At 32.9% G+C, this 25,715-nt stretch overlaps 1 protein-coding gene across 5 annotated transcripts; it reads right to left on the bottom strand.

The window, feature by feature from the left end:
• Positions 1–17,989: 17,989 nt before the first annotated feature.
• Positions 17,990–25,287, bottom strand: LOC145969814 (myrosinase 1). 5 transcript variants are annotated; one of them, XR_014438256.1, is made up of 9 exons: positions 25,095–25,285; positions 24,794–24,927; positions 24,366–24,699; positions 23,921–24,263; positions 23,263–23,413; positions 22,493–22,734; positions 22,222–22,360; positions 19,974–20,258; positions 17,990–18,579 (listed from the first exon to the last, which is right to left on the bottom strand). XR_014438256.1 is itself a non-coding variant. In XM_083096084.1 (8 exons), exons 1-8 carry the CDS (start codon positions 25,273–25,275, stop codon positions 20,226–20,228), a joined length of 1,557 nt encoding a protein of 518 aa, XP_082952210.1. In that variant the 5' UTR covers positions 25,276–25,285; the 3' UTR covers positions 19,074–20,225. The 5 variants fall into 5 exon arrangements, 3 of the variants coding, with proteins under 3 accessions (XP_082952210.1, XP_082952211.1, XP_082952212.1); XM_083096084.1 differs by lacking the exon at positions 17,990–18,579 and having other exon boundaries at positions 19,074–20,258; XM_083096085.1 differs by lacking the exons at positions 17,990–18,579; positions 19,974–20,258 and adding an exon at positions 21,552–21,910 and having other exon boundaries at positions 22,189–22,360.
• Between the last annotated feature and the right edge of the window lie 428 nt (positions 25,288–25,715).

The following is a 25,715-nucleotide window of genomic DNA, read 5'->3' as shown; positions in this document are numbered from 1 at the left end:
ATTAATTAAAAATATGAGAATGTTTTAATCGATACGAAGCTATTCTTGAGACGAATAAATCAGCACGATCGATCGTTTTTCCCAATTTACCGTTTATATGGCAAATCGAGCCGGCAATGTTCCACAGTGCGGGATTTTGCGAACGTACCGTGGTTCGTCTGCAACGATAGGATGTAGAACCGAGGTAAATGGAGCTCCGTGCCACGTCGAGAAGGCTGTAGAATTGTAAGCGGTGCGGGGAAAGGATTGTACCGGGTGAAGGCGCTTAGTGTATATTTGAATTCCCTCGAGGTAAATTCTTCGACGAATGGTAGCGGCGACGTTCAGACGGAATTCGTTCTCGCGTTTCTGTTACGCTCGTTTAGCTGTTCTGTCGACGAACGGCGAAATTAAAAAAATAGCGAAACGGATATTCGACGGTTGGTTCATTCAGCATTTCAAGCGGCCGTCGTGTTCTCATATAAACACCGCTTCGGCTAGTCTCCCATGTACAACTGATTAATTCGTGGATCGCGGTAAATACGAGGGAAAACGAAAACAGCACCGCGACATTTCCATGAGTGATTTCTGTTTGTGAAGAAATACAACAACACACAGTCGTGAAGTGAAAGGGAACAACGTTTGTGGATCAACGTTTGCATACTCGTTTAGTGTACACAACGAAAATCAGGTCAATACGATTATTGTTTTTTTTTCCCCGATACCTGATGCTAATGTGACAGAACCATCCGATTAAGTTTGTATCGATGATGTTTTTTTTTCGCATATCGACATTTCTCAATCGTCCAGCAGAAATAAATAATCAAAATTTCAAATTTTTCCAATACACAAGTTAAGGGAATATATGGAAAAAAAATTGGTTTCTCTTTTAAAGTTACATGTATGTGTAACCTACTTTCTTGTTTATTTCTGTGAATAATAAAAATTCACTTATTACAGTCGGAACCTTCGCCGCTACTTCCGTGATAAATCACGTGGAACTCATGATGGAAGTCAGCAATTTGTGACTTACGATTGGCCGGTAGCAAGAGTGCTACCGTGGTAAATAGGTATACTTTTACTCCATGCTGCGTGCTTTTAAGCACAGCAGCGGCGTCAATCTCGGAAGAAACAGCAGCGGCAAACCCACCATTTAAACTTCCACGTCGAAAATAAAAGTGTAGCGCTGCCAGATGGCTGACCGCCAAGATACCATTGCCGGATGGAAAGGTCCTATTTATCTTTCAACCGTCTTTCATTTATGTCGTACCCTGCGAGCTTTTGCCCCATTTTTTTCCGCATCCTCAGCTTCAACATTATCGCACTCACTGAATAAATTTTCAAACACGACATCTTTCATTCTCTTATATAGATAAAATATGTGCAATTATATTCATAAAATTTATGTCACTCTTGTTTAACAAAAAAAGCAAAGATTCATTGTAAAAGATTATTTAAGAGAAATTTTATTCCATTAGTTTAAGAGAAATTCTGTTCTAGAATTCTTATCTCGGTGTTTGAAAAAAGGAGAAAGTTCTCGTCGTCATCAAGCTTGTTCTGTGACAAAAAACTTCCACGGAAATCTATAATATATTTTTATTCACACACAAACTTGTAATCTCGGAGAGTAATTATAAAAGCTTATAAGTTTGTGAAACAGTCACGATAATAAAAAAGAGTCCAGGCGGGGATATTCGCTCGCTATTACGTCCTTCTAGATCCTCCGACCATAAAAAACTAATTTATTCTCAAGGAAAGAGTGGTGAGGCAGAGCGGATGAGGGAAGGGCACCGGTATGGCCAGTCTCGCGTCTTCAATGGCCCTTTCGTAGGCTACGGCGTTTCGTACTGCAGCCGACTACGTAGGTATATCATTTTAAAGACGTGCCGCGAAATAAGTTTCTAAGTAGTCTGCCGAGAGTTTCGTCAGAACTGCGTTCCCGTCTAAGTAGTTACCAAGTAGTTTGTGCTGCCGGAGTCAAGCCCTCCCCGATATATTATGCAGGTGCGGGGATACTCTACTTTTCTTCGCGGTCTCTCTCACTCCGCCTTGATTTCACCTCCCGTTTCTCCTTCCCCTTATTCCTCCTCTCACTTTCGTGCTACCCGTCCTACCTGCTCGACGTTCTTGTTTCCATACCTTCCTGCCTCGCCCTACGCCCTTGTTTCTTCTTTCTTGCTGTAGTAACTATAAACTTTATCAGCGAACTTTGACCGCGAACCCCTGTAACGAGGTGTTAGTACCGAGATGCCGAGTAGAGAAACCCAGGGGGTCCAAGCTCAAATAAGGGGAGCTGAATTCTTGTTTTAGTACGTTACTCGTTTGTAAACGGTGTTGATAGAGGTTCGGATTCCACGCTGCGCGACATTCCACGTCATGTAATTGCGTTCCATCACTATCGCGTATCTTTCGCTAGCCAGCGGTTTAATGAGATTTCGCGTTTTAATCTAGAAATGAATATGTATAAACGCGTATATTAAAATTCGTCACTTTTCAACCTACCATCTTGTGTCTGCATTTTATAACATCTATTACAATCTCCCGACTACATGTAAAAATTTGTTCGCGTCGCCTTTTTTTTAGTTGCTCCCAACGATTTCGTATTCATTGTCCGTGCCTGCCAATCGACTCCCCTTTTCCATCGACCTAGTCAACCCTTTTCCGAGTCAACCTCGTCGACAGCCGTAATGATTTAACTCTAACTTTGATGCAACCGTGTAATCCGCTGAGTCAGCGGTATCGTATACGGAATAAATTTTCAACGAAGGAGCTTGGGCTCGGGGTGATTACCGCCGGATACAGAATGTAAATGTTACCCGTGCCGGATGAGAGCTGAAGATCCTCAGGTTACTTTATATCCACTTAAGTATGCGTAGTCAGAGGGTGACCAAGCTAAATTAGATTGCGGGTAGACCCTTTTTATAATGTATCAGGAGTCTGTTTTTCTTGAATCGATAATCAAGGAACTTTCTGTTAATAAAAATGTTTGTATTTATTTGTTTATGCATTATATGCATTATATTACGTAAGAGTTTATACGTAGAAAATAATATAGTATATAATAATTGATAATAAAATATTCTAAGATAATACATAAAATGCAAAGCTATGGGGCAAGTTTTTAAAGAAATATTTCACAAACTTTCATATTGTTGCGGCAAAAGAAAATACCATGACGCGTTTCTGCTTCGTTAACGAACGAAGGCCAAAGAGAATGCGACTTGTAATTTAACCCAAAGTCTAAACAATGCAAAGTTTTAATGATCTCACGATTCTCACCAATGGACTTCTTTCTTTACTTGTATGCAAACTACTATTATTTTAGTTCTTTGATAATTCCCTAGGAATATTCTGTGCTAATTCGTTGATCTAATTTATGCGAAGCCAATGATGATAATTAGAATAATAATTAGACTGTAATTTGATTATATTGTTGCTTGTTTGATAAATGCAATGCATATAATAAGTGTAATTAATTAATAAATTTCATTAAATTGATTGATCGAAGAATAGTCGTTGAAAATATTTCCCGTATATATAGTGAAATTTTAATAAATTATTTCATTTTTCTATATAGCAGTGCGTAAGCTTTTTCAATTCTTTTTCCTATCGTCAAAATTGAAAATATTATAACCATAAAATATAGCAATCACATTTGTTACGATTACGATCGTTACTATCACATTGTTCAATTACATTTATTTATTATATATTAAAGACATAATCCATTCTCTTCCCATAATAGAATGGAACTAAAGAAATTATGTGAAAAAAATTACAGTTATTTTAAATTATTTCGTGTAATATAAAAATGATATTTCTTTCTTTTTCTTCTTACACATTTTGATATAAAATTGTTACGAAACAATATACTGGCTATAAGGACAGGCATATTTATTTTATGCTGTCCAGCGCATTACGGTATATAAACATGCACAGCAATTTATAGGAAATATTCAATCGCCGATCGGTAAGTACAGGAAAGTGAAACGATCGACTATTCGAAGCACTTGTTACAAGTGGTTGTTTGAAGGCCACTTACACTTCATCACGCAAGCGACGGTTTGAGATAATCGCTATGTAAAAATTTGCCTCGGGAGAGTATCGCGCAGCTTTTAAGCACTCGCCATGCCGTGAAAGCGCCCGTGGATTTAAGAGGGAAAATTCATTGCCGTTAAGCGTGTTATAAACAGCACTTCAGGTAAGAAGACGGATGCGATAAAATGAAATCTCCGTATCGTGTTCTAACGCGTTATAAAACAGCGAATTCTCTGGCAATATTTATTAAATAATTATATGAAAATTACATAAAATTAGTATATTTTAAATAAACTTTTCTTGGTTCTCAAGTAATAGGGTAAAATAAGGTTGGTGGTTTCTACAGACGATCATTTCGACAGACATCCAATCGCGAAACCAATAGCTGTTAACACGGGTTCGCACTCGTGTCTTTTTTTCATCACTATCAATCTAATCCCTCACTCGTAGTTATGCGTTTCTTAATCCGTTTCATCGTATTTTCTGCTCAACGTTTATGCGCTTTCCTCACGACATCCTTGGCAACGTCTGCAAACGCCAACTCCGTATCTCAGATTGGCTATTTCGTCGCATCGTAAAATCGCATCCATGCCGCACGGGAATTGCTTATTTAAACGACCAAAGAGATCGCAATCGATAATGTTTCCCGATAAAAAAAAAGACGTACGTGCGCATTATATTTGCGAGTATGAGATTTTATCGGCCACACGCTCGTTTCCGCATTTTCCTCTTACCAATACTTCGATACTTTTCTCCTAATATGCTTGCTCGCATGTAACAACATGAGTGGGAAAACGTGTGCGTCCGTACACCAATGCCTTTTTCACTTTACGGCGAAAAATGCGTCGAATCGAAAGGTATACCGTTGAACACAAGGCTAACGGTAAAGTCGAATTACCGTATTAGCATCGAATGGTTTTCCAATCTAAAAACGTGCTCGACTGAGATTTCTCATACGCTTTTCTCCCACAAATAAAAATTCGAAAAGGCAGCCGATTGAGCAGCTAATTACTGATGTAGATATATATCGGAAAGCATACCAGACTGATCGTAAAGATTCGAGCGTTATGAGAAATTTAATATAAATGCGAAATTGACAGCGCTGAAACATGTGATTTATCGCTTTCTCTCGCAACTTTCTATATTTTAATTTTCACTTCCTTTAATATAACTGCGCTGCTAAAAATTGTTATCCGTCTGTAATTCTCCGTCGTATCTAGTTTTCAATTTCCAATATCGTTTTCCTTCAGTGGCAGCTAGACTCGCTGAATCGCCCGCTATTCTCGCGGATCACGCGCATCCACCCGGAAACTCGTAGTTCCCATATATCGGCAACGACTTATCTTGCGCGCGATCCGAAAACGGTGTCGATTTTACATATTCCTGCTTACGACTTCAGTTTCAGGAATATCCGGGAATATTTCCAAGCCAAGCTGTCGCGGCGCCGACACAGCATGACAACGTGACGCTACCAATGTGCCGGTGGCTTTTTATCATATTTTATTGCAATAACTGAGCGAACTTTTATCGAGCGAAGATTAAGTATCAGTTTTAACGAAGCGGCAGGCAAAACGATACCAGAGATCCGATGGAAGTCGAGGGAGACATTTGCGCAAGGAGTGCTCCAGGTTGTACGATACAGTTTTTTTATAGTGACTCCTTCTTGTTTTTTTTTTAGCCTCTTTTGTTACATTTGCTCTTCGACTTCTCTAACCGACAGAAATTCGTCCTTGCAACCCTCCATTAGTATGCTAAGACATGTTCGCCGTGTCACCGCATCTCCATTAATCCTTCGACTTCGACTTTGGCTCAAATTACCGGTCAGAATCTCTATGCTAGATCGGACTTTCGACGCTCTGTTATTACATGAACAGCATCGCCGTTCGTATCCGAACCTTCTCCGTCACGTCTTACTAGGAACGTCGGGTGCTATAAACGATGAGACGGGCATGACACGCTGTTTGGCTATGAAATCGATGTATTTCATAGATCGCTGCTCCAGTCACTGCTGCATTGCGTCGTTTATTGACAGTGATTGATCCGATACACGATATTGCTGTTACGTCGTTTATAGGATTAAAAATGACTGCGCTTACGTCAAATATCGATACTATTTTGAACGGGATAACTCGCAGTCTATATATATCGCTGACACACAATTAATAGAATGAAAAAATAAAAAGCATTTTTGCATAGCTGTTTTGTTATATGTCTTGTTACGAAGATATTACTCACAATTGCAATAATTTGGTAATCTCTGACGCTGATACATAGTAACGTTCCATTTTATGAATGAATATTTTATGCGATTGTATTTATATATCATACAACAAAATTTATAATCGTTGAAATAATTTGTAATCGTTGCATATAAATTTATTAAAATAATGTGTGCAAACTCCAGTCTGTTTAAAATATCATCAAAAATATAAATTATTTTAACTAATTTTTCGATAAATTTACGTTTCCACGAATTTACATTTCACCGCGAATAAAGTTTACGATAGAACAACGATTTTTGTGTAAATTAGATAAGTGCTTGTTTTTCTCAATTGCTCGAACTTCTTTTTAATTTCATTCTGTCCGCGCGAAATCCACGGTCCACAGATAAGTATTAGCTCAAGCTTTATTGCAGTGGCAGTTGGAAGCGGTATTATCCTTGACAACTTCACCGCTTCGAGAGGAGATCACGAGGAACGAGAGTCGGTGGGAGGATTGCAAGTGGAGCTTGCAATAGCGGCGATTGCGGAAGCTTACCTTTTCTGAAACCGTATGAAATGGCCTTCGAGTTTGTGATATCACGGATTTTCAATGAGACGTACGGTTTTACTAGGCTAAGCGATATTTTTCACGATATAAACGGTAAGATTTTTTCCTTATTTCTTTTAATAATTTATTTGTAATTTTAATAATTGTTTTTTATCATGAAGAAAAGTCTAATATTCTTTGTATATATTTTTCCATTCGATATTGTAAAACGATGACTATGATAGAGCTTATTCGCTTTAATTTATTTGATCACTTATTAAATGCATTTGCAAATTGGAGGCTCTCTCGAATAATCTAGATAATTTTCCTTGCGTCATATTTTATCAAATTTTTCATGTGTTCACTCTCGCATTTTTTATAAAATATTTGTAAAGCAATTTTATGTCATTAGGAAGATATGTAATAATAATGTAATAATGCTGTTGAAAGTATTCGAATTTTTTTTGTCGTCGGTAATGTAAAAAAATAAGCATGAAACATGCGAAATTATAAACGACACATGCGTGAATCATCAGATAATATTTGAATTTCCGAGTAATTTACGTACTAATATACCGTAAAGCAAAATTCATGATATGCATATTTATGTAAATCTCAATTCGTTCGGCGAACAAAATAAAAGTGAGTTTCGCGGCGTCACAGGGAACCTTTTGCTCCGACGAAATTCCGACACGCGCGATCACGTACCGTAACCCTGTCTCACGAACAAGAATCAACGATCTCCTGTCTATCTCGCGCACGCCAAAGGTCCTATTATGCAAACTCGATAAATAGTTTCGCTGTCTCAGGTGCACGGATCAAGGGTATCGATGCATTCGAGCGTGTCCGGAATACGTTATTCATCTCTCCTTCAGATACGCGCGAGTATTTACGAGAGGTCCTGCTAGTAGCCGACATATCTCCGATGATACTCAAGCTGTATACGGCAGACTGCATAACTTTGCGTGGCACGCCTCGCGAGGCGCAATGAAATAAGAGTCCCTGGTACCCTTTCGACTTTATTCGAGCACAGTTTCCTAGTTCGAGTATCCGTAGTGCATCAAGAAGTTCCCAATCGCGAAGTGAGTGGATATTTCTCTTTCACGCTCTCCTATCCTCTTCACATCCTCCATATTGCGGAGATTCGAGCGACGGACTTTTGGTCCCTGGACACGCGACGGGGAAAGCGATGGAGAAGAAGAGCTTTTTCATTGCGCCATCGCGACTTTCGCCCAGCGACCGACGCTTCTGAATTTCAATGCGCCGATGCGGAATCTATCGGGTTCTCTCTGTACACTCGGGTGGATTTCCGTTTGTCCGTAACTTGTATATTGATCGTTGACTCTTTGCCTTCTTCGGCAAAAGTCCCACGGGATCTCACGGCGCATGGCTCGTGGTTTCTCGTAAGTAAAGTAAATTTTTTTTATTGCCTCTTTGAAAGATACTGCATATATATGTATGTATGAAAGAGCAAACTTTACATCTACGACTCTCACGACTTTACACGGTATTCCCGAATTATGGCGATTTACCGAAAAAGCGGCTACTTTCGGGGATTCTATCAAGCAAAGGAAGAAAATCTCGGAATACTTTTGCCTTGCCTCTACATCCCCAGTTACGCTGAATTAAATCGTATTACCTCCGTGTAACTAGAGAGCGAGATGATATAACTTCCATACCGAACATTTTCGTCCTCCTTGATATCCGATGGAATTTTCCACCTAACGAGATGTCAGGACGATCTCCCCTGATTCAATTCCGCGAAGAACTCTTCTCATTCTTTGGCGAAATTCAATTTCGACTTAGATCTCAGATCCTGTCATGAAACCTGCCCCGCATCGACAAAAGAGGAAGACGGCTAATTAAAACGCTCTCGAAATCTGCATTCTTCAATGAATCGGATGTCCAGTTTCTTTTTTCTTCATTAGACTTCATTTAAATACTTCAGTCGCTCAGTCGTAATTCGTTCAACGTCCATCAATAAACCGCGAATCTAGTTTATCAGCATTAATTAATTTGAAACCGATATAAATATAGTCACAGTAGAAGAAGATAACAGCTTACAGAAATCTTAGCGACGAATTTCAGTTGACGAACAAAGTTCCTTTTGCCGATATGTGCGAGGCGTAAAGAATTTTTATAACCAAATTACAGACTTTCTTACAGCTTGATCAGGACAGAAGAGAAAGATATATTCACGGAGGCTGGCAGGTCGAAGGTGGATAGATTCTGCTGAGATTCAATGTGATACGATCCATCTTCGTCTTTTGAGCGGACAACGGCTAAGACTTGACGCTTCTCTGGTTCCGGAGCACACTCCTTCATCATGTTCACCGATGCTCTGATCCTCGCATCTTTCCATGCTGCCTCTTTTTCTAGCTTAGTGAATTCAGCTATGTATACAAGTAGCTTTTTCGTACGAGTATTTTTGTGTTTTTTTTATTGCCTTTTGGAACTAACTAAATCACTTCTTATACTACACATTTTCTTTTTATTTTGTCTTTTTGATTGATAAAATTTCAATTTAGCTAATGTATGACAAGATAGTGATATGATAAATGTAAGAAGAAATCTAACTTATATAATGTAGAAAAAATAATTAAGAAATTCATTTAAAATCCAATTAATTAAAGTTTCCTCTTTTATATATCTTGATTGCAACATTCATTATGATATGATGCGCAGTTGACGAAAACTATGAAAATAATTTACAGATATTTTCGAGATAATTACAATTAATGCAACTAACAATGTGATGTATCTAACAAAGCTAACCTGCACAACATATAAATACTTTGAATTGTTGATTACACAAATATTCCTAATTAATTAAAATTAAACATACATGTGTAACAATTAATAATAATATAATTGTGCAAACTCCATTATTATATAAATATCATTGCTTATTCAATACTGCAATTTTAATAAAGAAAAGAGATAATTAAATAATGGCACGTGTTATATGAACAAATGTATATATGAATAACAATAATAATATTTTTGAGATACTCCATTTAACAATTATACTTTTATTTTACACTTACATTTTTATTTACTCTTACATTTAACAATTATGTTATTATATTATCTGTACTTGTATAATGATCATTATAATAAATAAATTCTCTCTACTAAAAACAGAATCTTTATCAATGAAATAATTTAGTTACTGCAGTATTTGCTTGTGACATACGCGCGGAGTGTCCTAATCGATATTCAATAATCGATGCCTCCAAATTTCTCTCTACGTTTAGCACCGTTTATAAAATGAAATTCTTGGATATTCGGAAATACCTATGAAAGTGCCTATTACAATTTAATGATTTCATAAGACTTTCGCCTTGGACAAACTTCAAGGCGACCGCTCGTTATTTAACAAACTTAGACCCATCGCCATAAGTTCAATAGAAACTTGGATTGTAAATTGAGCGTCGAGTTCAGTAAAGATTGCCGGGCAGCGAAAAAGTTGAAGCAGATTGGTTCATCAATGGTTAAATAAATTCAGCAAATGTTCTGTATTAACATTTTACATTTTATGTATGTACATAAAGATGTATGTGAGAGAAGAGATTTAGTTTTGGACTTTCAAGAAAAAGAGCAATTTCCCACACAAGTTTAACTTTAAATTTTTTAGATCAATCAAGATTTATTGTTTTATGATAATTTTATTTTTTAAATCATAGTAAATATATAAAATTCCGTAGATTGAAATATTTTATAAGAATATAGATTATTTTTACACTATTATTTTTACAAATTGAGCTCACAATAATTGTGTAAAGACTATAGACTTAACGATAAAATTTCTTATTAACATTTCTTATTAACAATAAATTCTTATTATAAATATATAATAGAAATTATGTAAAAAAAAGAATTTGTCAAAAAATAGAATTAATAAGTAATTATAATATATAAGAATACTTCATAAAACAATGATGATTTTTATGTTTTTTTCATAAATATATTTTTACAAACTGTTCTTTCCTCTCTATGTATACAACAATTTTAGTCACATTTCTAATAGCAATCTCGTATGGCAATATGGAGATGAATATTTCGCAATATAACATCATTTTTCATTAGAAAAAAAAATGTTTTTCATCGAAAAACAGGAATCTTTGTGCCACGGTAGAAAAACACATTTTCCTAGGCCAAGTCGGAAACAGCCTGGCTTGTCAGTTCTATCGTACTTTTCTCGAACGTAAACGAGATCCTTTTCCAAGAGAAACCCATTAATCGTGCGCGTCTACACCAAAGTGATACATTCCGCCGAAAGGATTGGTTCGGATGGTTCTCGAGGAGTTTTCAGTCGATCTCATTTGCCGGTGCAGTCGGGCGCATCCTGCGATCCTAAACACTTTTCCTACCTGATCCAGATCTTCGCGACCCAGCTTCTCGGAAGCTATCGGTGTTTCACCTCGTTTCTAACACTCTCTTCTCTCTCTCTCTCTCTCTCTCTCTCTCTCTCGCAAAAAATGAGATTCCAGCCTCTTTATCCTCTCTTTTGTGATCCTTCATCTTTCAAAGAGATTATATATTTCTTCTTCCATTTATTTGCGATCAATCGTTTATTAAAAATAACCGCAACTTTTTATTAATTGTTTTCATTGTTACATATTTTGGAAAAATTGTGCAATGACGAATATGATTGATTGGTGACAGCGATTTATATCTTTTTGAATATAGTCGTCTCTCTTTCTAAGTCCAGTCATATTAAAGAATTTTATAGATTGTGCTTTCAAATCATATTTTTTAGATACTACATATCTTTGCTTTTATTTTAAATTAAATTAAATTTATTTTTAATTTTTTTGTATGGTTGCACTAATTTTAAGTAATATTTCTACTATTTTGAACAAACAGAGTGATGTATTCAAGGTAACAAATGTTTTACCCGTCAAATATGAAAGAAGCTAAATCTTAAAAAATTTGGTATATATTACAAGGGATAAAAACTTTGACTTTCCATAAAAAATTTACGCTAATGGTGAAATTAAATGCGGAACAAAGCTTTAAGTATTCCGAAAGCTGGTCATGATCGATAGCGTTGCGGATAAAGCTTGATTTAAATTTATTCCCTGCTTAAAACGATCACTCATCCGGCTCACTCTTTACTAACAGATCCCTTCTGATCCTAAAATTCAATCACTCTTTTAAACGATTTAACCGAATTGATTTAATCGATTAAATAATTTGTTATAACAAATATGCGAGAAATTAAGTATATTTTTTTTAATTTCGTACGAAATATTTTTTACATAATTTTATTATTTGGTTCAGATTATATCGTTGAGTTCTAATTAGTCATATTTTAAAAACATCGCGAGCAATATTGGGAGTTGCAAAACTCGGCCGATCTATCGAATAAAAAACGGCGTATGCTCGAGTCCAAAAGTAATTAAGCGTTAAGAAATCCGCTTTACCGCTCACGAGGTGAAAAACTTCTGAGCTCTTCTTCTTAAAACTTGCGCTACGGAAAAGTTGGCTGCGAGAACTTTGTCGGTTCGTTTCGCTCAGCGAAATGAGATGCGCGCGAAAACGCGAGAAATTTCGGGAGGAACGGCGCTTTCCCGCATACGTGCGTGCGATCGATAGTATCACGGATAAGATCTAATTTAAATTAAACTCGATCCTCTCGTTCGAGAACGTTAGTGTCGTTTTTTTTTCGCCGGTCATCTCAACTCGCAATAGAGCTTTTCCTGCAGTTTCGCAGGACGGCGCGTCTGCAAGAATGATCTTATCAGATCTTGGCTGCTTAATACTCTATTACTGGAACAAAAGCAGCGAGAAACGCTCGACAAGCTTTAACGAAGTCGATGCTTTTAACGCGCCTTTTTAATGTTAATTTAGAGTTGGGCGCGAGCGGCAGCAGGCTGGTGCTCGGTTAACTGACAATGGGGACGCCGAATGTTCCAACACGGTGCTTGTAACCGCCTCCGAAACATAATTGCAAGAAAATATCATGACGAAGTTTCTTATTTCCTCTTTTTTGCTCTCCTGCCGCCTCGCCCGCCGCTACAATTAAACGTAACTGCGAAAAATCTCCACTCGCTTTCTTCTTTACACCTACTTTTTACTTCGCGAGCTGCCGCTTCGCAATTTTATTACAACTGTAGCTAAGTTCTCTCAAGATGCTCTTTTTTAAATATTATAAATCATCCTTGATGTTCAAGTAAAATAGATCTACTTACTTCTTACTCTGTTATACCTGTAAATTCTACTGCTCTTAATAAAAAAGTAAGATAGATAATATAATTATAAAATACATATATTTAATATATAAAAATTAACTAATTATATAATTTACTATTATCATTTTTTCTTTTCAAATTATTACATTTCCAGAAAAATTTGCGTGTTTTTAATAAAAAAAGCAAAAGGAAAGAAAATAACTTATTAAATTACTTGTAGTAATTATAAATTTAAATTACTAAAATTTATTGAAATCAAGAGAAGAATTTTTGATTCGTCAAATAAAATTATTAAAACTGAAAATTTGATAAAGCGTAAAGTGTATGAAAATACTAAATTAATTTACAGCAGTAATTCCTTGATCAAAATAAATCAATTTTGTTATTCGAATAAACGTCAGATTTTATTTGCGACAATAGCTTATTTATCAACATTAATTTGAAATACAAGGTACAAAATATATATTCAGCGTTATAATATATAAATGATATATAAAATGTGTGTGTGTGTGTGTGTTAAATATTTCGGGGTGGCAGTAAATTAACTGCCATTTCAAAATATTTAACATTTTATATATCCTTTTATTAATTAACATATAATATATAGCCTTCACGACGTATATGTATTGTAATTACGGACACGCTGAGCGTGTTGTCATTAGCACGGCAACACTCGAGCAGTAGGACAGTGGTGCGAGAAGCTCTGTCAATCTTTTTTGAAACGCGATCGCAATAAGTATCGAAAAATTAATCGCTATAATTATTAATTGACGATTATTTAACTTTTAATTGTATCGCGATAACAACTCATTATCGAAATGCGTATTTCTCGCGATTTATTCATTTGTAATTTCAATTAAGGCATCAAAATGCGCACGATAGAGATAAAATTATAAATTATAATTTCGTTGCCATCCTTACGAACAGTAATTAAATCTTTAATGATATACTAAAAGTCAAATATATTTCGATATTATAAAAATTTTCCGCCGATTAAATGTAATTTTTTATTCGGGTTAAAAAAGGCAAGAATTATAAGATCGAGTAATTTAACGTAACAAGATTCTATAACATATCAATCTTTTAACAAATAACTAATCTATCATTTAAAAATATAATATTTCGTGTATTGTATAAATTGTAGTACGTAAAATATTTCTACGACCTCAGAATAACAACACATAATAACCCGGTATTCGGCCTTGATGACGTAGCGCGCTAATGTTTACATGCTGTGGCCGTGTTATCATTCGCACGGCGACACTCGAGTAGTGAAATGATGGTACAAAACGCTCCGTATGTTATCAAATTCCTTTCCTAAAGATGATTACGACAAGTATCGAAAAATAAATCGTTATAATTATTATGATTAATGATTAATTAACTTTTATAAATAAGAACAAAACTGTTTTGCGATAGATTTTTATCGAAGTGCGTATATTACGATTATTTATTATTTCAAGTAAAAATCGAAGCGACAGAGATAAAAAAATCTTTTTATAAGGATTATTTTGTAAAAAATTTTAGATTTTATATATATATAATAATATATAAAATTATTTTCTAATAATCTTTATGATCCTTGATTTTTCCCGCTTCTGGTTTAATTCTTGCTCGAAATCATCTCGTCGACTTGAAGTGCAATTCTCAAATAAAACAACATATTACTTTGCAATCGTGGAATTCGGGAGTGCCGTGAAAAGTGTCCAGGCATTTTTAAAAATAAGAAAGTGCTATTTAAAGTGTCATGTGTTTAAGTGCGCAATTTTTTCCTGACAACCTTGATAATCTGAGAGGAGGAAGAGGAGGCTTAGGAGAGGCATCAAGTACTGGCGGAGCAACTCTGGGGTGAGTATTAATTATTTGTATATATTAGTTTTTTGTGTATACGCATTAATTTGATTTATTTAAACGATTTAAATAAGAAATATTCAAAGAGAGAGAAAAATTTTTATATAAGTTTTATAAAAGTTGATTTATCTAAAAAAAAAAAACAAATTTTTTTTAGAAATTATAAAGACATTCCATATTTATCTGTTTATTACACATTAAATATAAAACTCAGTGCGTACAATAATAATTCTTTGAAATATTAATTATATCTTAAATGCTGTTATATAATTTAAATTTTATATTTGCATGTTACAAATCAATGTAGTTTTAATATTATCAAGTCCGCTGTGCGCATTGATCAGTGAGTGATAAACATTTATTTTATTTCAAGATAATGGATTTAGATTTTTGTAGAGATTATAGAAACAGATTCTAGATTATAGATGCATAGATTTGTTGCCTTAAAATGGATGAGCTAAAATAGATTAGATTGAATAATTTTTAATAAATTCTTTCAATATGTATCTATATTGTTTGAATTAAAGTATAAATTGAAAAATAAAAATTATAAAAAGTATTTTTTCTTTAATAAATTAATTTTATTTAATTTATTTAATAAAGAATACAGTAGTAATTTTATTAATTATGATGATATAACTTACTTATATAACTTTTTAATCTTAATTTTTTAGTCCATCCATGTTCTAGGATTTGTTTAGTAGAAACTGTCTTTAAATTTTGCTTTAACAGATGTAAAGTCGAGTAACAAATCAATTGAATTATTTTAATATGATAATAAATGACATAAATATTTAATTAATTTCATTTTATTATAAATATTACATTTTATTATATATTAATAATTTATAAATATTACATTTTATTATATATAAATTATATTTTACTATATAAAAATTTTATTCAATAAATATCAAATAAATATTGATTGATAACTTGGCTTTACCTCACAATCAGTTAAAGCAAAGTTATGTTATAAAATAAATAACTTTAACAATCAAAGTGTCAATCGTTAACGAGCATAAAATGATAAAGATTATCTGCTAGTGACAGTAATTAATCGATAATAGAAGAAATTTTTCTCCCTCTTCAACCTGAGTGATGCACGCGTCTAACAAATCTTTAACATAAAGAACGCAAGTAAAATCTTTATGCTTACTTGATAATAAGCAGCCAGCATTAGAAAGAGAATTTCTTTTCTTTTTCTGGAATATCTAGAAATGGTTAGAGATCTCTCGAGCTAAAAATATGGCCAGAAAACAAAAAGTAGGTCCGAAAAATGGATATAAGTACACCAAAATAAAAAAGTACACGAACCAAAATAAAATAAGTACACGAAAAATGGATAAAACTACACCAAAAATAGGACACCAATACTAGTCAGAATGCGTAAGTGTTCATAAAACTTTCTAGAGCATATGGAAGCATTTTGCGCATTTTATATTTTACGTGCACCTAATTGGAACGCTATTGGTGCATTCGATTAGGGCATGCGATTGCAACAGGCGATTACATCATGTTTTCAAAATTTCAGTTTTTCATTGGCGTAGCCAGCAAATAGGAGATTTATAAGAAATTTATATAAAAGTTAAATTAAAATTATTTTCAGAAAAATTTAGAAACTTAAATTATAATTATCTATAGGAAAAATAAAATAAAATTTATTTTTAGAAAAATTTAAAAAGTTTATTAATTGTAAATTTATCAGTTGTTATGTAACATTACTTCTGAAATTAAAATAATATTAATTTATGATTATTTTTTATAATAATATAATTTCAAATAATTCTTATTTTAATTAAAATAATATTATATATTTTATAAAAGTTACAGTGTTTTTACAACAGACGTGGACTTGGTGCAATTATTTTAGTTTAAGGAAAAAAGACATTTTTTTTAGAATTAAATATATTAATATTTGTGAAAATAAATGGTCAACTTTATAAAGTATAAACATTGGAAAATATATCTATAATAAATATTGCTTCTTTTGTTACATGAATAACGTATAATTGTCACATGTGTGTGTGCACGCATTCTCTGTCTCTATGTTATTTTTAATTTATATTAATAACTCTAATAATCGTGTTTCGCTGAAACATAATTCATATCTGTTAAATAATTATATTATCCTAGTGGAAAGTACCCATCTAATTTTCGAGTAATGGTGCATAGGCCAGTCATAATGAAGCGATGAAAATGCATAATTAAAAATGGCAGCTTATAATAAATCTTTAAATTGGATATATCTTATAGAGAAACTATTACTATATATTAAATTAAATAAATATATAAGTAATATATATAATATATAATAACACACACACACACACACATACACACACACACACACACACACACACACACACACACACACACACACACACACACACCACACACACACACACACACACACACACACACACACACACACACACACACACACACACACACACACACACACACACACACACACACACACACACATATATATATATATATATATATATATATATATATAAAGTGATACATCATATATCATATATTATAATCTATAAATAATTTTTCTTCTGAAAGTAATAAAAAAAGAGCACGCACATAACATTGTTTCGGGACATCAAATATTGTACGTGTTATAAGGCAGGAGTTTAGGAGATTCCAAGATCAATTCAATTTTTTTAAACAAAACTATCCATTTTTTTAAAATATGAATTAATTCTTTCTATTATTCCGCATATAAAAATAGAGTAAGATATTTAAAAAATAAATAGTTCAGGAAATATATAATTTGATTTTTACAGGAAATATAATTTGGTTTTTATATATTTTTTAATATTTGTTATGAAATTGAATTAACTGAAATTTAATTATATGTGTATGTATTAAATTTAATTATAAAATAATGTATTAAATTTAATTATATGTATACTACTGAAAAGATTATTGTAAACACAACATAAATGAAATAACATAAATTATTCCACAGAGTAAAATAGAAAAATACAGAAACACAATAAAGAAATAAATTAATAACCTAACCAAAAGATGCAAATTATGTCTTATGATAAAACGAGATTACTTAAGATTTAAAATCTTAATATTTCAAATATCTATCACTACTCTTCCAATGCTAATATAAAAATTATATCTAAAATTATATCACTTATCATATTTGTGAAACGCAATAATGTCACAGGTAGCAAATACATACATATGAGAAATTCATCATTCTCTTCTTGTCTTCTCATTATCGAAAAGATCTTTTCGCAAGAACGACATCTTGAAAGGTTATCAAAAAGCGATAGAAAAGGATTTTCTTCTCGTTGAGCGCCCTTTTGCGCTCACCCCCTCTCTTTCCTATTCGAAACTCGCACACCAAGAAGCGTAATCGTTTCTGTACCCGATGATAACGCGTTTTATCCGTCGCCTCTTTCGCGCTCCTCTTCGCCGCGATTCACCAAAGGCGGGAGCCTTTGAGAATCACGATTTCGCGGGACGATAAAGGCGTACAGTTATTTGTTGGGAGGACACGGCAAAGTCGACGCGAAGACCGAGGACAAAGGAAATCAGCGCGAAAAAAGGAATGATGCGCGTCTCGCCCGGGAAGATGCAATCTGCCGTAGTATTGTTTGATGCGATTTGCCGGCGGTTATTGTTTCGTACGTCGCAGCCACGAAGTTACACAATTACGTCGACGTCGTTGTACGGATTCGTCTCTCACGGCGCCTCTCACTGGTGCCTCTTTTACTCGCGCTTCCAGCATTCCCTAGGGCACAAAAGCGGTTGCTGTTGAACGTCCGTCGTAGCGTACCGACTTTGCTGAATTGTTCGCGATTCGCAGATTTCTAAACGGTAGAGGGAAAGAGAATGAATCGGGGTTTCTTATTCTCAATCACTTTTCTCAATTTTTTCACGATATTTTTGCGTTTCTCGCCAAAACGCTAACAATGTCGCAAGGTGCGGAGGAAAATAAGAATAGACATGGCAGAAATAGAAAGTGTTTCGACAAGTACTACTTTAGAATTAAATTTGAAGTTAAGATCGATTGTTTCCACGATAATACATCAGCGATTCGCAAAATGGCTATTCTTGTTATATTTTTTGTAACTTCTTAAAAAGAAGCTTAGTATTTTTTGTTTGTATTTTTGCTGCTTCTTTCATGACGTTTAATATTTCTTAACAATCGCGTACACATCGGATTCTAATGATGTAAATTTAAACCAGGTAAACCAGGTAAACTCATCCAACGCGAAATAGCTCACTTATAAACCTGATTTATATTTAAGAGCTGTCAAAGACATTCCATCTCTTCATTTTCAAGATAAAAAATTCAGTTTGCGAACATGAGGAAAATTCTGCGAGCCAGTTTTACTTATCTTCAAAACTTTTCTTTTATTTATCAAATATTCGAAGAGTCATGTATCATTTGATTACTTATTTTGTAAAGAGGCCAATAAAATTAATCGTTGAAATCGGCCCTCCGCCTCATTCCACTATCCCAAATTTGTTCTGCTCTCCTCATGGCGCACAGCTAATCTCACCCATGGGATTCCGGGGCACGGATTTTCGGTCTACATGCATATATTGTGCACGTACAATATTTACATTAGAATGTAAACGATCTTCAAGCAGCCCGAGTTGTTGCGGCGCGGTATGCATATTCCTGTCTAGACACCTCTTAATACTTCGTCGAAACTGTCGAGTCTGCTCGCGCGGTCCGTTTAATGTGTACGAATACATAATTATCGAGTTACGGACCATGCACGCGCAGATAGGTTTGCACGTGTTTACGCAGTATAATTTCATACGCCACGAGTTATCCAAATTATACCAATTATGCGTAAATTATTGCGTATATGGGGATGATGCAGTATACACATCGCGCGAGTACAATTAACACCCGCGAATCCGATATTGAGCGATCAAAGATGGGAAAGCTGGGAATGCTGACGAATAGTCGATAATAACTGGTAATGATATACACCTGCATTGATGTCGACATATGTGATATTGAGATCGATACTATTGTACTACGGTAAACATAGTTAATATTTAATTAATATTTATTTAAAGTTTAGATATTAATTGGCTTTGTAATCTTTTATTTTTATGATATACCGAGTTACTCGCCGCTATAGATCTTGAAGATTCATTACTTACATGTCGTGTTTGCTCGTTTCGTTAGTAAAGTACATACATTCCGTGGAGCATCGACGAACGTGATACGAGTACACATATAATAGCGCTCCTGGTGTAATTACAGGAGATTCTGCTTGCCGAAGCGCGATCTGTTATTTCCGTCCCTCCTTCTTCTTTTATTAGACGGCGGTATGCATAGAAAGCTGTATAAACGAGATAGGCAGCGGAGCATTCGCGGTATCGCCCTCACCAACCCGGTCTGCACCCTTTTGTTTAACGCCTTATCTCATCTACTGGCAATTCGATCTATCCAGGGGGAAAGAGTAAACCCGACAGATTAAACGGAGATAGACTATTATTCTTCCTTAAATTATGTAACATGATCCTAATATATGCTCTGCCTCTCCCTCCCTCCCCCATTATCTCTCTCTCTCTCTCTCTGTCTGCTGACACACACGCGCACACACTTTGTTTGGCTACCATCTCACATTATAAAATACGAAGAGGAATCTTACAGCATGCATTATTTTTTACCTAAATTTTCAGAAAGAATGCAAATTAAATTTTTAATTTTCTTTGAGATATTCTGGATAAAGTCTATATAAAAATTGCAAAATTAACAGAAAATTTAATTAGTATTAATTTTTAATTTTTATTATAATAGAAATTTCCAAGTGAAGAAAATTAATATTCTCTATAGAATTTTTGCTGTCAAGTATTTCTAAATTATTATAACGCTGCAAAACGATTTAACTATACAATATTCTATTTTCTGCATATAAAAATTGAAATTTTCTAAATAACAATCGTTTTTACATAAATATTTATAGTATATTTATTTATTAAAACTTTAAGTGACATGTATTGATATATTTGGAATAAATTATTAATTAAGAAATTAAATGATTAAAAATGTATTTAAAAAATTAAATTTTTAAGAATGCTCGTTTTGTTTAAAATTTTCCACTTATCGTAGAAATTGTTTAAAGCGCGTTTTGCTAAAATTTATTAAATTGAAGGTTTATGCGAATAAAAATAACAAACCATATGCCATAATGAGTTACTTCGTTTCTCTGAAAGCGCTCTCGTTACTTTACTAAGGTTTTTGCTTTGAACATGCTTCAAACATGCTTTGGAAAGATATTTCCCGAGAGTAATGGCATGCGATTACTTCTTTTTGAAAACCCAATATTTCGTTTATTTCTCAAATTATGATTGCTGCAATATTTTTTACACTCTAATCAATCGCAGGTCGATATTCTATCAATATATTTACCAGAAATGATATTACTTATGAGAGAGAGAGAGAGAGAGAATTTTTTCTCACTTTGTATTATGACCATACTGATAAGGTATAAAATTTATTTATAGATATTTTCGCAATGTCTGTTATTTTTATTTGCATGTAGAAACTGTCGCGATTTTAATTATAAATATCACAGTATCTTGACTATTATTTCTATTACTAGGCATTTTTAATTTTAATACAAACTATAATTATACCAAATGACAGAAAGTTTACACAAAACTATGTTTTAGTATTTTTTAATAATAATTTATATATATATATATATATATATATATATATATATATATATATATATATATATATATAGAGAGAGAGCAAAGTATTACATTTTATATGCAAAGCATATGCATATATACATACATGCATACATACATATATGTGTACATGCACACATACATACGTGTGTATATGTGTGTGTTTATGTGTGTATGTGTGTAATATTTATTCAAATTATATAATAACTGTTTCTTATATAATAAATAATATAATAATTTTTCTACAATTGGTAACTCTATGGAATTAGTATAGTAGAATTATAGAATATAGTTTCCGTGATACAATGATATCCTTATGTCAGTTTAATGGTCATTCTGGAGTTCTCTTTCGATTACTCTCCATGAAGTTGACACTTGCTAATTCAAATCGTTCTCTATCCGAACAAAATTTGTATATGATTATATTTTAATTAAAATAGATATGTAAATTACAATTAGTATGTAAAATTTTCTGTCGTCTAATTTTAAAGAAATAACGTGCGCATGCGTGCGTGCGTGCGTGCGTGCGTGCGTGCGTGCGTGCGTGCGTGTGTGTGTGTGTGTGTGTGTGTGTGTGTGTGTGTATGTATGTGTGTGTAATATTTATTCAACTGTATTTATAATGACTATTTCTTATATAATAAATAATGTAATGATTTTTTTACATGCATACGTGCGCATGCATTATTTATAAAACATTTATTACAGTTGGTAACTCCATAGAATTAGTAGTTGAATTAAGTTTCCGTGATGCAATGATATCCTTATACCAGTAAAACGACCATTTTGGAGTTCTCTTTCGATTACTATCCGTGAAGTTGACACTTACTAATCCAAATCGTTCTCTATCAGAACAAAATTTGTATATGATTATATTTTAATTAAAATAGATATGTAAATTATAATTAATATGTAAACTTTTCTGTCGTCTAATTTTAAAGAAACTCATGAATCTGTGATAAATAATAATAACTTACGTGTAACCATCCAACCATTCAAAGTTGTCTAAGAGACTCCAAACAGCGTAGCCTTTCACATTACATCCATCTTCATAAATAGCTAACAGCATAGCTTGCATATAGGAATGCAAATAAGATATTCTTGAATTATCAAAAATGCAACATTTATCAGAGAAGCCGTTCTCTATAATATAGAGAGGTGGATTATCATATTCTTTTCCAATCTTATTAAGAATTTGTCGAAATCCATCAGGAATGACCTAAAATATATTTTTATATGTAGATACATACAAATACACAATATGTTTATATATTATATATAGATATAATCGAGAAAATTGTCTTGCTAATTGATGTAATCTTGTTATACACAAAAAAATGATATATATATGCCGGTATAATCAATTAAATTAAAAGCATTTGTTGTCTCCTAATGTGCAATAATGTATTCAACAAGTCGATTATTCGTCCTTTTTTAATCAATTTTAATCGCCCCTTATATTCGATTCAGCCGAATTATCGAAATATACATATTTTCTAAGATGCACTCGATTTTGATTTCCAATTTGTGGCATCGTGCGTATGAATAGAATCTATGAATTATTCATAAAACGAATTATATATTCATAATAAATCATTTATATATCTTAATCGTGTCTGATGTATTATTCGGATCAAATTAATAAATTCTGAATGAGTTCTATATAAATAAAAATTTTAAATTCATGAAAATTAATATCTGCTAATTTGATATATGCAATTAATATGCATTTTTTACGCTAACTAACCCTGAGCCAATCTGAAGCGCTTTTTGGCCATGATGGATCTATACTTTCTTTCACACCGGAATAAGCATACCATTCTTGCCCTTCCACTCGTGGCACTGTTTCCACAAGCCTTGAAGTATAATGATTCAATCCGAAAAAATCTGACGTGCCCCTTAAAAAGACAAACAAAATAATACGAATTAAAGAAAACAATACTATATTACATTATTATTAACTAGTTACTAGTAAGTTACTAAGTTAATTTTATCGTAATAACATAATTAATTTTTTCATTCTTAAATATTTAAATAATATAAAATTTATCAAATATTATTTCTTAACACACACACACAACACACACACACCCACCCACCTAACTCACAAGCACAATACATTATATATATATACATATATATATATATATATATATATATATATATATATATATATATTCTATAAGAAAAAGAATTAGAAAAGAATAAATGTTTGATTTTCAACACTCCATTAGATAAAGAAAAATGTAAAAAGAATTGCATAAACATGTGCATATTCAAAACATCATCATAATTATATGTCATAATTATATATATCTATTTTATCTGCTCACATTAATAGATAATTATTAAAAAACCTGCTAATAGATTGCACATGCATGTTCGATATCTTATAGATTTCTTACTTAATATATTGCACCCATTCTGGTGAAAATGTCGGTAAAAGCGATCTCGGAAAACCAGCTAATTTACTATTTTCAGCTACATGATTTTTCATGATTTCTGGATAATCGCCAGTCTTCGAAAAAATTGCATGAGCTGTCCATGCACAGTTAAATTGAAAATGCGTATCTACTGCTGATGTATCATTAAGATTTTTGGGTAATGAACCTGAACAAGGTATAACTAATCCAATTGTGCCGTTTTGATCTTTTCGAAATTCTTCGTCGTAAATATGATAAATCTTGGCATTTGCTTTCAGAATGTTATGCATACATAGGAATGTGGCAGGACTACCTAAGTTCTTTCCTAAAAAAGTATGTTTTGTTTTAATATATCTGAAATACATGATTTTACTAAAGATAACATAAGTTTTTTGCTAAAGGATGAATAGATACATGCAACATATACCTGGTGCTTTCGTGTTTCCTCCGTAGCCTTCATTGCAAAGGACAAATGGTTCATTAATAGTTAGAAAATATTTAACTTTTGGGCCAAGTTCTTTGAAAATAATTCTTGCATAATCGGATATCCATTCAACCATCATTTCGTTGGTCCATCCACCCATCTTTTCCAATATTTCTGGATGATCCCAATGATATAAAGTGACAAACGGTTCGATACCTTTTGCTAACAATTCGTTAATAAGATTTTTGTAATAACTGAGTCCTTCTTGATTAATTACGTTAGCGTAACCATTCGGTAAAATACGTGTCCAACTGACAGAAAATCTATAAAAATCAACCTAAAATATTTGTATTTTAATGTTCAATTATTTTATGTCGTGATTAAAGCCTCTATAGTAAGATATATATGTTTTGTATTTATGCAAGACGTACTCCCAAATCATGTAATATCTTTATATCCTCTTTATATTTATGAAGAGAATCGCAAGCTACATCGCCATTACTACCATCATGTACAATACTTGGGTTTACGTGTAACCATCCGTCCCAAATATTTTCACTCTTACCTTTTCAATTTAAATGCATTATGATAAATTAATTACAAATCTGATGAGAGAACAGATGTCACATATTTTATGTATCCATATATTTAAGACCTTAATTAGCATTTTAATGTTGAAATTAAAATTAATTAAATCATGCCAACATATTATCCAAAGTATTATCTACTTACCACTTTCGTTCCAACCTCCTTCTATTTGATAAGCGGCCGTAGACGCGCCTAATAAAAAGTCCTGGGGAAAAGATAACGTATCAATAGCAAAGACATATGTAACAATAAAAATAAAATTGACAGCAACTGCTAGAAACAAATAGTGCGCCATTGTGAAGACGACTGACTGAGCGGTGATCATGGCAATTGAATATATTATCAGTTATATACATTGACCTATATATAAGATAGCAACCATTTATTCAATGCTATCACGATCTCTCTCCTCCTCGCTATCATATTCATTTATATATATATTACACAAGTATAATCGATACAACAATGTTTTTGAAGTGATATGTATTTGTGCACTATGTGATTTAATGCAATTTGATTTCATTCTTATTTATTTAAAAGTTAATTTTGTTGAATTATTTTTATTATCAATTTATGAAAAAATATTAAACATAAAATTGCATTGCAACGATTATAATGTAGCGCTTCATACACACACACACATACACTATAGATACATAAATAACTTGTATAAGATAATATTCAAATTATTTAAAAATTATTTGAATAAATTTGTTATTTAAAAAACTGTATTAGGATGATAGATATTAATGTATTAATATTACT

The sequence above is a fragment of the Camponotus vicinus genome, unplaced genomic scaffold (genome assembly GCF_025532165.1).
Source record: "Camponotus vicinus isolate PSW18456_S1 unplaced genomic scaffold, iyCamVici1.0 SCAF_4, whole genome shotgun sequence".
Taxonomy (NCBI): Eukaryota; Metazoa; Arthropoda; class Insecta; order Hymenoptera; family Formicidae; genus Camponotus; species Camponotus vicinus.
Note: the sequence above shows the minus strand (reverse complement) of the source record. Positions and strands in the feature narration are given on the sequence as shown.